Source organism: Procambarus clarkii, chromosome 51, assembly GCF_040958095.1.
Source record: "Procambarus clarkii isolate CNS0578487 chromosome 51, FALCON_Pclarkii_2.0, whole genome shotgun sequence".
Lineage (NCBI taxonomy): Eukaryota > Metazoa > Arthropoda > Malacostraca > Decapoda > Cambaridae > Procambarus > Procambarus clarkii.
The window spans coordinates 7,711,342-7,725,192 of NC_091200.1; the positions used below are offsets into that span (position 1 = coordinate 7,711,342).

The 13,851-nt window shown below is 40.1% G+C and overlaps 1 protein-coding gene across 1 annotated transcript in view; it reads left to right on the forward strand.

Annotated features, from left to right (window-relative positions):
* LOC123774616 (transmembrane anterior posterior transformation protein 1 homolog) overlaps positions 1–9,533 on the forward strand; it is a 50,888-nt gene extending 41,355 nt beyond the window's left edge. The window contains exon 9 of the mRNA XM_045769088.2: positions 7,916–9,533. Coding sequence (XP_045625044.2) covers positions 7,916–8,675 — 760 coding nt within the window. The 3' untranslated portion in view covers positions 8,676–9,533. The remainder of the gene's footprint in view (positions 1–7,915) is intronic.
* The last annotated feature ends 4,318 nt before the right edge of the window (positions 9,534–13,851 follow it).

Below are 13,851 nucleotides of genomic sequence, written 5' to 3' on the forward strand. Positions count from 1 at the left end.
ACCCCTATTCTGGTTAAAATTGCTACCAAAAACCGAACTAGTGGATAGAACTCCCCAACCGAAAACAAGCAAACTAGTGTGACGTCACACACTGCCGTGCCGCTGTCTGCGCAGCTCCCCCCTCCCCGGGAGGGGGAAGGGGGAGCCCCAGACCCCCCGCGCCGGCTACCCACACCTCAGTTCTTGAGGCTGATGCTATAGGCGATGGTCGTGTGCTCTGGCTCCGGTGTCGCTACTGCACTGTGCTTTGCGTGTGGTGTTGGTTTTGTGGGTGCGAGAGCCAGGAGTTATCTTCAGTACTCGGGCTGCATGCGCCTAGGGCTGCCTTCCCTAGGTGCCCTGTAAGTACTGCCCTTGGGGCTTGGGGCCACCTTCCACAGGCTCCTCGGGGTCTGCCTCTGCTGGTCCGTTTTACCTTTCGGTTTTTCAGCCGCCTGTTGGGCTCTTGGGTGTTCTGTTCTCCCTTGTTACCGGCAGGTAAGAGGCAGTTTGCACTGGTAAGGGGCGCAGGGTGCTGCTCAGCTTGTATTTCCCGACATCGCGGCCGGCTCTGTTCCTTGGGGTTCGCTGTCCTCTTGCGGGGTTTTGTTTTTCTTTTTCTTTTTGCCTGGTGGGGGGTTCTGTCATTTTATTCAGTTTGTTTTTGCCCTTCCACTGTTCTCCTCGGTGGCGCCCCCTGCTAGGTCCCCGTGAGTGTACACGTCCCTGGGGTTCAGCTTTAGAAGTTTGCTTGGTTTCAGGCGCTGGTTGCTCGGTGTCCGAACCCGAAGGTTTTCCCGCGGCTCCGCCTCTTTCAGCAGATCGGGCCGGTACGTCACGTAGCTGGTTCGATGTTCTCCTCGAGTCTTCGCGTATGGTTTTTTTGACTCGAGTCTATCATCATCTCTATGGTGATCAGGTGGCCTCCTTGTTGGTGTCCCACCTGAGGGCTTCTTCTCGGCGGCAGTATGAAGTTTCCTGGCGGTCCTTCCGTTTCTTTTTGCGTCTTCGTCGTGTTAGCTCCTTGTCTGTTCGGGTGGTCTTGTCCTTCCTCTCGTGGTTGTTTCAGGACCGTCATCTTATGCCTAACACTGTCGCTTCGTATCGTGCGGCGCTGGCGGAGCCGCTTCAGCTTGCTTTCGGTATCGATGTTACGTCTGCGCCGTTTCGCAAGCTGTCTCGTGCATTGTTTCACCTCTGGCCTGCTCATGCGTCGCCTGAGCCGTCCTGGTCTTTGGACAGAGTGCTCGCTTTCCTTTCATCTTCTCGTTTCGTTGTGGCCCCTTCGGTCCAGGATTGTTTTTCCAAGGCACTTTTCTTGTTGGCTTTGGCCTCTGGGGGTCGGGTAGGGGAGCTTCATGCTCTCCTCCGGCGCAGGGGTTTCTGCTCTTTTGGTCGTGGTGATTGTTTTGTTCGTTTGCAGCCGTCTCCTTCTTTTCTGGCGAAGAATGAGACTGCTGCGTTCCGGAGGGGTCCATGGGTGGTTGATGCTTGGTTGGTCAGGCCGGGGGTGCATCATGTTTTGTGTCCGGTTGCGGTGCTTCGCCGTTATTTGCGCGCCACAGCTTCTGTGTCCGGGGACGCGCTGTGGGTTGATCCGGTTTCCCTTCTTCCCTGTTCGCGGGTTCGGGTCTCTCAGGTTGTCCGCAGGGTTATTAGGTCCAGCCAGCCTGCGGTCTATCCCCGTGCCCATGACGTTCGTAAGTTCGCGGCTCTTGCTGCCGTCTTTGGGAATATGTCTTGGTCTGATATTCGGGCGCGGGGATTTTGGCGGTCGAACAGGGTCCTGGCTGCTCGTTACCTTGTGAATGTCCCTGGGCCTCGTCGGGCCTGTGTTGCTTTGGGTTGGCGGTTGCAGCCAGTTGTCTCGGCTTCGAGTTGAGGGGTGAGCGACGACCGCCTCCCGGGTAAGTCCCTCTTTTTCTGTCTGTGGGTAGTTAGCTCCGGGGAGCCGACAGGGCTCCCCCCAGAAAACCAGCGTTGAATGTAATGAAACGCCATTTTCTGGGTGAGTCCCGGAGGCTCCCCGGCATCCCTCCCTCCCTCCGGTCGGCGGTTTTTCGCGTTTTTGACATCCAGCCTCAAGAACTGAGGTGTGGGTAGCCGGCGCGGGGGGTCTGGGGCTCCCCCTTCCCCCTCCCGGGGAGGGGGGAGCTGCGCAGACAGCGGCGCGGCAGTGTGTGACGTCACACTAGTTTGCTTGTTTTCGGTTGGGGAGTTCTATCCACTAGTTCGGTTTTTGGTAGCAATTTTAACCAGAATAGGGGTTTGTTTTGGGGCGCTTACCTTTCTGGGTGCCTGTTCCGGTCGATGGCAGACATAGAATGCTTCCAACTACACGGGGGCTTCTATAGGCCATTGCTCTCCTTGCCTCTCTGAGGGGACCCGGTTCTGGCCGTGGTCCCCGGTAGGCCTAAGAACTCCATACACATGACTGATGCCAAAGTCTGACATTAGCATATCAGCCTGGGATAGCTCCGGGGAGCCTCCGGGACTCACCCAGAAAATGGCGTTTCATTACATTCAACGCTGGTTTTTTAGGCGATGCTGTGGTCACAAGCTGAACAGCAGTGCTGTGAGCTCATGCTGCATGCATCAGGCTTGGTAGCTCACTCAATACTGAGGCCCCTAACACCCAGGAATTTGGCCCACGATTTTTTTTTTAAATGGTGTCTGTTTACAAGAGCCCTGATGAAGGTGTGGTGAACCCTGTGTATCCGCGGGCCGTTTAAATCTTGCGTAGTACTGCAAAGCATCATATGATGCGATGAGCAATTTACTGTAAGTCGGTCAAAGCATCATATGATGCGATGCGCAATTTAAGGGTTAAGATATGGGCACCACACAACCACTGCATAGTCTAGCTTTGGCCTAACAAAAGTTGTGAACAGTTTCTTTAATATTTCCCCATCCGTGTATTTAAAAGCAATTCTGAAGTTAGAAAGCGCAGCATAGACTCCTCGCACAATGTTCTTTATGTGGCCCTCAGGTGATAGTTTTCTATCTAGAACCACCCCTAGATCTCTTTCTTTATCAGAATTCTTTGAAGATTTCTCACATAATTTATAGGTTGTGTTGGGTCTATGTTCTCCTATTCCACATTCTATAACATGGCATTTATTCACATTAACACTTTGGCGTACCCCGCGCGCCACCCCTCAACTGTGCGATATGGGACCCAGGGTGTCACGGGAGCGCGCGTAAATTCTAAAAAGTGTATACTCTCTTCAACTTTGTCACCTTAATTCTCGTCCTACGAGATTATATTTGGTATCATTGTGTTCGCAATAGAATTCTCTACAGCACTAAATGCATATAAACTCCAAAAGCCAAGCTAATTACCCGCAGCAAACAGAGAAAGTGCGAACGAGTTACCCAGGAGCGCGCAAACGCGATAAAATGTTTTCACTATTTTCACTCTGGTCACCTCAATTTTCGTCCTAGGTCTTTCATTTTGGTCTCAATGGGTTCGCAATATAATTCTCTAGAGGAACATTAGCATATAAAATAAAAAACCTGGTCACGCTCCAACCGCCGACGAGTTGAAGACGGGCCACGCGTTAGCCGCGAGTGAGCGCTCAGACGCCTTCCAGCTACACTCCCAATTCCCGCCCTTTTCAAGCCTTTCTTTCGCAATTTTCTTCCTGGAAGGGCCTTGTTCATGATCACTATACATCGTGGAGTAAGCGTAGATAGTTTCTAAAGCCGCAGTAAGAAATATAGCCACGGAAAATAGCCGAAATGTTCACACGTTTGAGATGCGAGGGGAGGCGACATTGGTCACAACAGTGAAGCGAAAACAATGGGCCCACGGCGTGTGCCAAGCCGCCTGAGGGCCACGAGGCTCAACAAAGAAAATGGGAAGACATCGGCGCACATTTTAAAACCAGTCCCCCAAAAATCGGAAAAAAACCTGATTTTTGGCGATTATTTAAAGTGGATGACGCAATGCTGCGTCATCCCCGGTATTACCGACAGTAAACGGATGACGCAATGCTGCATCATGCCCGGGCGAAAGTGTTAAATTCCATTTGCCAAGTGGTGCTCCATGTACTTATTTTGTCCAGGTCTTCTTGAAGAGCATGACAATCATCGAAGTTTCTTATCCTTCCTATTATCTTAGCATCATCAGCAAACATGTTCATATAATTCTGTATACCAACTGGTTGATCATTTATGTAGACAATAAACATCACCAGTTCAAGAACTGAACCCTGTGGTACTCCACTTGTGACGTTTCTTCAATCCGATACATTGCCTCTAACTACTGCCCTCATTTTTCTATCAGTCAGAAAATTTTTCATCCATATTAGAAGTTTACCTGTCACCCCCCCAATATTTTCCAGTTTCCAGAACAACCTCTTATGTGGAACTCTGTCGAAAGCCTTGTTTAGGTCTAAATAGATGCAGTCAACCCAACCATCTCTTTCCTGTAAAATCTCTATGGCTTGATCATAGAAACTCAGTAAATTTGATACACAGGATCTTCCAGATCGAAAACCATACTGTCTGTTTGATATTATATAATTTCTCTCCAGGTGTTCTACCCATTTAGTTTTTATTATTTTTTCCAATATTTTGAGTATTACACTTGTCAGTGATACAGGTCTATAATTGAGGGGGTCTTCATTACTGCCACTTTTGTACATTGAAACCATGTTAGCTTTTTTCCACATATCTGCTACAACTCCTGTATACAGGGATGTCTGAAAAATCAGCTTAAGTGGAATGCGGAGCTCAGGTGCACATTCTCTCAGAACCCATGGTGAAACTCTATCTGGGCCAACTGCTTTGTTCTTACTTAGCTCCAGGTGCATTTGTTTCACTTTGTCTCAAGACACCTCTATGTGCTCTATGCTGTTCTCTGGAATTCTTATTGTGTCTGGTTCTCTGAAGATCTCATTGTGTACAAACACACTTTGGAACTTTTTGTTTAATGTTTCACACATTTCCTTTTCATTTTCCATGTATCTATCCCCCATTTTCAACCTCTGAATATTATCCTTTACCTGCAGCTTGCTTTTAATGAGTTAATAGAAAAGGCCTGGATCTGATTTAGATTTGTCTGCTATACCATTCTCAAACCCGCCAAACACACACCGAAACTACGACGTTGGTACAACGTTTGAACAAGTTTTAACACCTCCTAACCAGTTATAACAACCAATATAGCAAGTTGTAACAATGTTCTAATACGACATAAACATGTTAAGTAAAGATGTAACAACTTTATTACAAGTTGTAACAAGCGGAAAATAGAGACAGTTACGGTTTGTGTTTCCAGGGAAGTTCCTCACTGCCTCTCTCCTTACTGACATGTAGTTGTTTCTTGAATCTTTGTATCGGTGGCATGTTTGGGGTTTGGTCTCATTCTATAATAATTCCATGCTTGTGTCATTTGATCTCTGGCCCTCTCGCAATTTCTGTTGTACCTACTCTGTTTCCTAGGTCTGCATGTCTGTTTTGGTATGAATGTTTGTGTGCCTTCATTGTATATTTTGCAAAATTTGATATACATCTCATTTACTTCCTTGCCTAGCAACAAGTCTGTCCAACTATACCCATGAAAAAAATTTCTAAGTTCCCCATAGAGTCCTCTCTTGAAATCGAGTTTAACAACTGTTTCACTGTCCCCATTCTCTACTAGATTATATCGCATAGTGTATTTAATGTCCAAGAGGACGTGATCACTCTTTTCCAAGGGAGGAAGGTACTGGATGTCAAATACCTCTCTTTCTTTCCTGGTGAATACTAGATCCAGTACTGACGGAGCATCCCCTTCCCTCATTCATGTGGCCTGCTTGATGTGTTGATACATGAATGTCTCCAAGATGAGGTTTACAAATCTGCCTGTCCAAATGTTCTTGCCTCATACACCTCCCAGTATATTGTGTTAAAGTTGAAGTCCCTCAGTACCAACAATTGGGATTTATCTTTGACAGCTCTTAACATAATCTCTTTCATGACCTTTATGAGGCCCTCTCGTTTGTCATCCAGTTCTTTCTTTATGCATGTGTTGCTTGCTGGTGGGCTGTAGGCATTTAAAATTATCAGCTTATCATCTAGATTCCAGAGCTACAATGCCATTATGTCAATATCTCGAGGGTTTTCAAATATTAATTCTCTTACCTTCAGGTGTTCTTTCACCAGCACAGCCACTCCTTTCCCCTTCCTAGTTTTCCTGTCACGTCTCCAAACTGAGTAGCCCCTTGAGAATACGACCTCATTTAAAATATTTTCTTCACGTTTCGTCTCTGTTAATGCGACAATATCTGGGACTTTGAGCTGAATTATATCCTTCAACTCCAATATTTTCGATTTCACTCCATCTATGTTGGTATATACTACTTTCAAGAATATGTTCCAGTATGGTGTGAGACTGGTGGTGTCCTCTCCTGTCTCATACTGTTGTCCTGTGACTGGGGTGTGGAGAGAGGTACATTGTCTGACACTGGCTGGTGTGTGACTGGTGATGTCCTCTCCTGTCTCATACTGTCGTCTTGTGGCTGGGTTGTGGACAGAGAAGCATTGTCTGACACTGGCTGGTGTGTGACTGATGCTGTCCTCTCTAGGTCCATTATGTCTGCTGTCTTGCTAGTAGAAGCACGTGGTGAAGCCTCAATAGCAGTTTTTTCGGTGCCTACTGCACCTCGGTCCACTGTCCCTCCTCGTCTGAAAGTTGCCGCCATTGCCTGTTTCTCTTAGACTTCCCCATGACTCTCCACTTAGTCAGGACCGATTCACTGCCCTACCTAATGCCTGAGACACTCCTAGGCCTGGAGAAATTCATTCCCCTCCAACGGAGGCCGTAAAATGATTTCCCCAGGTGGAATCAGGAATACCTAACACCTAAATGAGCTGTTTGGTCTACCTTTCCCTGAAAAGGCTCAGTACACCTTCTAAGGTGCTCGCAGGGTATCGCCTCACCCTTCAGGGTAGGACTCTTAAGTGACCTGGTCAGTGATACCATCCTCACGAAAAAAAAAAATTATCGGACATGGGCGTTGAGAGTGCAGTACGAGAGTTTGGGTCGCCTGCGTACTGGGTTGCGCAGAATACCAGTCAGCTGGACAGCAGGTAATCAACAATGTTGTTTCTCTTTCTACTGCAGACAAAATCGGAATTGTTTCCTTCCAAACTCGATATTGTCTGGGTCTTGGAGTATTGATGTATTCTTCCTCACAAAACTGCAATGATTTGAGCTGATGGGTGCTCAGAATTGTAAGTTTTCATGGGAACAATCCATGTGCGGATTGTTCCCAGCTAGCAATGGCGCCCGCAGCATCAATCCAGCCTTGGTTGCTCACTCAGTACCAAGGCTCTCACACCCGGGAATGTTGCCCACAATTTTTTTTTTTAATGGTGTCTGTTTACAAGAGCCCTGAGGAAGCTGATGTGAACCCTGTGTAGCCATGGGACTTTTAAATCTTACATGGTACTCCCAACCATACATAGCAGTAGTGCGCAGTTCCGCGATAGTTACTCACTCCCAGCTATATCTGTATTGCGCAGTTTAAGGATTAAGGCAATGATTGTTGTAATATACACACATGTAAAGTAAAAGGAATTCTAATAAAAACAAAACAAAAAAACTAAACCATTAATGCTTTATTGGGAGGAAAATATAGCAGATAAACAGTATCACGATTAATTATCATTAGAAATGAGGGAGGTCCCAACCCTAACTAGTCCCTATCTAGTTAAGGTTGGGGACTAAATGTTTGGGGCTACCCTCACCAGGCTTTGCAGGGTAACTGGTCTTTGTCAGTATGGTCATAGTCAGGTCAGGGCCATGTCCTATGCCTGTGCTGTACCCAAAGACTGCTAGTGCAGACTTATTTTATATTTAAATTTCATACTGTCATGGCATTATCACCATGTTTCAGTAATGTAAATTAATTTCAGTATTAAAATAATACTAATTATTATTTTTCAGGGTATTAAATGGTATCATCATTTTGGGAAAAGCCTGTAGCATTATTCAAATGGCTGAAAAACGCTGTGATAAAAATGAATCTGCATCTAATACTGTGGATAAAAATAAATCCAGCAAAGGTCCTTGTGATGGTACAGTAACTGGAAAGACTAGTTCAAAAGAAGAGCCTTTGAAAGTAGAAGCAGCCACTAGTCCCATACGGGGATGGAGTCTGCCACCTCAGCCCTCATCACCATGTCATAAACTGCCTTTCAGAGCTCAAGTTCTGACACCAGAGCTGACAACTTCTGCATCAGCTTCTATTGTTTCAACTCCATCACCATCTGCCCCGTCAAGGAGTGGCTCCCTAGATTTCTTTGGAGAGTCTAAAAGAGGACTTATGGCTAATAGCATGGTCAATCTCTCAAGTGTAGGAATTAATGAGGGACCATTCACTAGTGATGCATCAAGACAGTATCAGCTGCAACACTCTCTGGAAAGTATTGTATCAGCTGAAAATTCAGATGCAGCAGATAGCTCTTTAGAACAATTACCCTCATCTGAGGAACAAACCCCTGAAATATTGCCAACAGCAGGCGACTCAATTGCTGCAGATATGACAGAACGTATTCAAGCTATTACTCCAAGTTCGACATCTTCAGAAAGCACTTTTTTTGAAGCTGAAACACCATCCGAGGTGAAAAAATGTAAGAGACGACCATTTTTGTCATGTGATTCCCTAAGATATAGAGGATCTTCAGATGCAGGGGATCTCCTATGATTTCTTGTTAGGTGCATTTAATATGATTAGTATACTGTATATAATATATAAAGTAATGTGCATTAAATGCAAAATGTTGGACTGTATTAAGTTAAAATAGTTAATGTGTCTCATTTTAATTATAAAAGGAAGCGAGAAAAGATAATTATTTTCAAGCCAGTCTATGAAAACCTGTTAAAGTAAACTTGCAATTTATTTTGCAGTATATATTTCTTTCATCATTGCTGTGAATGCCAATACAAATATTTACCCATAAGCAACTAATCTCATTGGTAATAAAAACGAGTTTATGTGAAATACTCACTTGATTAAGAATCTAACCAGTTTAGTCAGTTTTAGTCAGTCTCATTTATTTAGCCAATAAATGAGATTGACAATGCCCACATGCACATACTGGAGATAATTAAGTTAAATTAATCTCTTGGTAATTTCTTAGAAAGTGTGTGCTTGTTCTTATGTATACATGCATGTCTATCTTGAGGATATTATATTCTCAGAATTTATGGCATTATTGTTAACATATATGAATGATAAAATATAAATATACAGTACATGTTCATCCTCATGCAGTATATTTGTTTATATTTTATTCTTATGAAAAGAGGTAAAAGACAAAAATTAGCATCAACTTGAATATTAGCAATGGAGTAAAATTGTGTGCAGAATTAAGTACATCACACTTACAGAGATGAGAGAAGAGCAGTGTAGATGTGTGAGTGGGTTGGCATCACTTCTTGATCTTGGCCAAACAATAATGCAATGCATATGAATAATCAAAGTATTGTAATGTGGTGAAAGTGTCTTTATAGATGGAATAGAAAAGAGTGTCTTAGCTGGTGTTGTAAATAGAGAATAAAACAATGAAAGGGTTAAGTAAAAGTATAGTAAGTGTATTTGTATGATATATATATTATATATATATTATATATTTATATATATATATAAATATATATAATATATATAAATATATTATATATAATATATATATAATATATATAAATATATATATATATATATATATATATATATATAATATATATTAATATATATATATATATACTATATATATAATATATATATATGTATGTATATATATATATATATATATATATATATATATATATATATATATATATATATATATATATATATATATATATATATATATATATATATATATATACACCGTGTGTGTGTGTGTGTGTTTTATATATACAGTATAAATATATTATGTTTTAGTTATATATATATATATATATATATATATATATATATATATATATATATATATATATATATATATATATATATATATATATATTAATTAGAAGATAGGAGTGACAATTTCCAACTACCTGCAAGGAGTGCATCAGTGACAAGAGGAGGTGGTAAGGTTGTTGGCTTATTTGTTTATTTTATTATTGTATAATTGTTTTCCTTATCACTGGTATACATTTACTGTGTCCTCCTGCTAAAAGTTATGTTATACAGTATATACTATGTACTTGATCACAGCTTTCTCATATTGAGAGTTTTGTTCCTAGATGGTAAGGAAAGAGTCCACATGGAAAAAAATTTATCCCATAAATATTTGAGTTTTATTGCCATAAATATTTGTAAAGATGAATGTTTTAGTCCTTGCTGAAATTTATTTAAGTTGTTTATCAACCAAATTAAACAGATACGTAAACCTTTTACACACTCCTTCCATTTCAGAGTTTATATTATCTGGCTGAGCTGGTTGAATTATGACTAATACATTTGTGAAGATGTGAAACCTGTCATTTATGGATGATGTACTACACTAACCAAAAGTTCATATTAGTTTTATCACTACAGTACAGAATTGTAAGGTTATGTACGTGGTCACGTAGTAGTAGAGAATTCAGTATTTTATTTTACACTGCTAAAATGCGGCTGTTCAATATGTGCCTGTTTTGATTGCATATGTAAAGGTTTCTTATTTGAGCTTGAGATGGATTTTCTTAATTGAATCATATAATTTTATCAGTTTTATTCAGTGTGTTTATTTTGCCTACAGATAATTATAACTTTCCCTGTACCATAGTTTAAACATAATATTTATATGAATATGTAACATTACTTAATTACGTAATTAGTTTTTCTCCCAAAACAGTGATGGACTGCATATACAATGTTTTCATATGGGCAGAGAACCTTGTAACATATTTGACTGATCTGCTTTTTGAACATGTTTCATAATCATATGTAAAAATCTTACATAAATATTAACAAATTACCAACATATTATGTATTCAGTGTAGGAGTGTTATATAGAGTGAAACTAAAGGAAAAATAGATGCATTAAAGAACAGAGTTGCATGAAAATATTGATTTGAGGGCTGGTACTGTATAGTGATGATATTTGAGAGATGAACAATTTATAATTCTGTACAAATGTTTAAAACCAGTAGCTGTTTGGAGGATAAATGGCAAACCATCCACTTTCCCCATAAAAGTTCATAAATTCATTTTGTTCATTAATTTAATTATACTGGATTCTATAATTGAGAATTGCACATAATTTTGTAACAGAAATACTGGTTTCAGCTAGGAGTAAAGTGTTTACTTTTGTTACTCTTATATACTGGTACTGCATTTATCTGTTTATTATTGAAAAGGTGTGAAGATTTACCATGTTCAATAATTCTGTGAATCATGAGACATTAAGCATAGGTTTAGACATAAAAATTGTAGAATTATTTTGATCAGTGTGGGATGACAAAACAGATGACCATTTTGATTTCATTAATCCTTAGATAAGGGCTTAGGTTATGACATGAGGGTTCACCTGAGCTGAAGCCGAGTTATATCATATACAGTAATGTATGTCACTTTAGAAATTTAAGGAAATTAAGATTTGCTTATCAGTCTTCATAATTAGCATGATTTTACATCTATTTGGCTATTATTGGCAAATAAAATTATAAGCTTTATTATACATTAAATCTCACTGATTATAAAAACTTTGGAGCATGTGGCACCATTGTGCCCAAAAATTTGTGTTCAAAATATTAAGTTTAAGATCATTGTTGGTATTTTTTTTATTTGCCCATATTTTATGTTTTCCCAGAATCCTACAAGAAATGAAAACTTAAAATTAATGTGTATTTCCTTATCCAAATTTCAGAAACTGATATCAGTATGAGAATATAATTAATTAAAAAAAATTTGTATATACTGTACTAGTAAGTTCTGTATATGGATTTTTGTAAATAGTTTTTTGTAATTGTTTAAACATTGGCAAAGATAACTTATAAATTATTTGAAACAAATATTTTAAGACATGTACTGTGGTAACCCATGGCCGAGACAGTTATGCCCTTCGAGGCTTCAACAAATATACAAAATGTTCATAATTAATGGAAGGACTGTGGTGCATGACGTACCATTTCTTACATGAATTAAATATTAACAGAATTGTTTCCATTTTGTAGTATGTGAGAATGTTGTGTCATATTCTGGGAGGGTCCCCATAATAGCTCCCCCATTCTTCAAGTGCTGATCTAGCCAAGCATTTGGGATGTTTACTACACCTCATGAGACCCACTCTTGCCTACCAGGAACCAAGACCAAAATGTGGTTCTCTTTATGAGGGGAGAGATGCTTGCAGAACACAGATTAGCCCAAAACTTAAAAGAACTTCCACTAGAAATCATTAGTGCAATAAAAGGTACTGAAAAATATTGAGGATTGTGGGTACCAGCTGCTGCCTTCCGGACTCCAAATCTAGTAGAACTAATGAGTGAGATACTTTTAAGCTCGTCATGGTTCAATAGGTAGTGTGTGCGTATCGTAGAAAGAGCAACACTCAGATTCTGATTCCTGATAGACAAGAATGGGTCTTTGATGCCCAGTGTATTGATTTCTTACTATTTATATTTTCTTTCAGCATCTCTACATGGCACTCCCCAGTAAAAGCACTTCCAATGTGACTTTCAGCCTGTATGCTTGTAATTAAAATTATTTCTGGAGATCCTGTTGTAGCAGTGATAAAGCTGAAGGTTTAGAGATCCTGTGGCAGCAGTGGTAATAAAACCTACAAGCTGTGGAGGTCCTGTTGTGACAGGGATAAAGATTAAGGTTTTGGAGGTCCTGGTGTAACATTGATAAAGCTGCCCAGGTTTTGGGTTTGAGAGCTGTAATATACGTTGTGTGGTATGAATATTAATTGTACATAATGGGTACTTATTTTTTGTCCTATAGTGTACTTTATTGTTAATATTCAGTACAAAAATGACAAATACTTTATAAAGAAATAGGCTTCTGATTTTATCTCAAAATATATATTTCTAATGTTCAACCATTTTATGTACATGTCAGTAGGAAGTAACATCTGTATTTTGTTCTAGTCTATTTTATAAGTGGTCAGAAATGTTGAGCAACATTGCTAATAAATCTAACTAAACTAGAGCTTTTCTTGTTTAGGTGTGTGTGTGTGTGTATGTATGTATGTATGTATGTATGTATTTATAGGGACAGGCAGCCTCTGTATGCATGTATGTGGTATATCGAGGGTCCCTCGGGTCAAATTACTGACCCACCCCAGGATGCAACTCAACAATTAACTCCCAGGTACCTATTTACTGCTAGGTCAGGAGAGGCATTAGGTGAAAGGAAATGTGCCCAACCATTTCTCTCCCTCCAGGGATTTGAGCCCAGGATTCCCAATTATGAATTGAAAACGAACCTAATTGTACTATATATATATATATTGCACAGTATATATTTTATATATACTGAATATGAATGAGACATGTAAATATATTTTTACATTATGAGAATGGCTAAGTTAAAAAAAAGGTTTGTATTTGCTTGAAATTAAACAAATAAAAAATACCGTTCTTACTTTTGTATTTATTATTACTCTTATTATATATTTATCAGTTAGAGTTTTGAATGTTTAATGTATTGGATCATCTAACCAGTTCTTTCCCTACTGTATAGTGTACTTAGTGGTACAGTATAAGCAAAAATTATAATTATAATTAAAAAATTATTGAGGATACTACTCAACTCTTTAACATACCAAACCACTCAGCAATTCACAACTGTCGACCAATTCAGAGAGGTGGTGATACTGCTCTTTACTACCACTATGAACTGACATGCTTAAAAGTAATTAGAACTAGAAACTCATGTGGCGAGTATATCT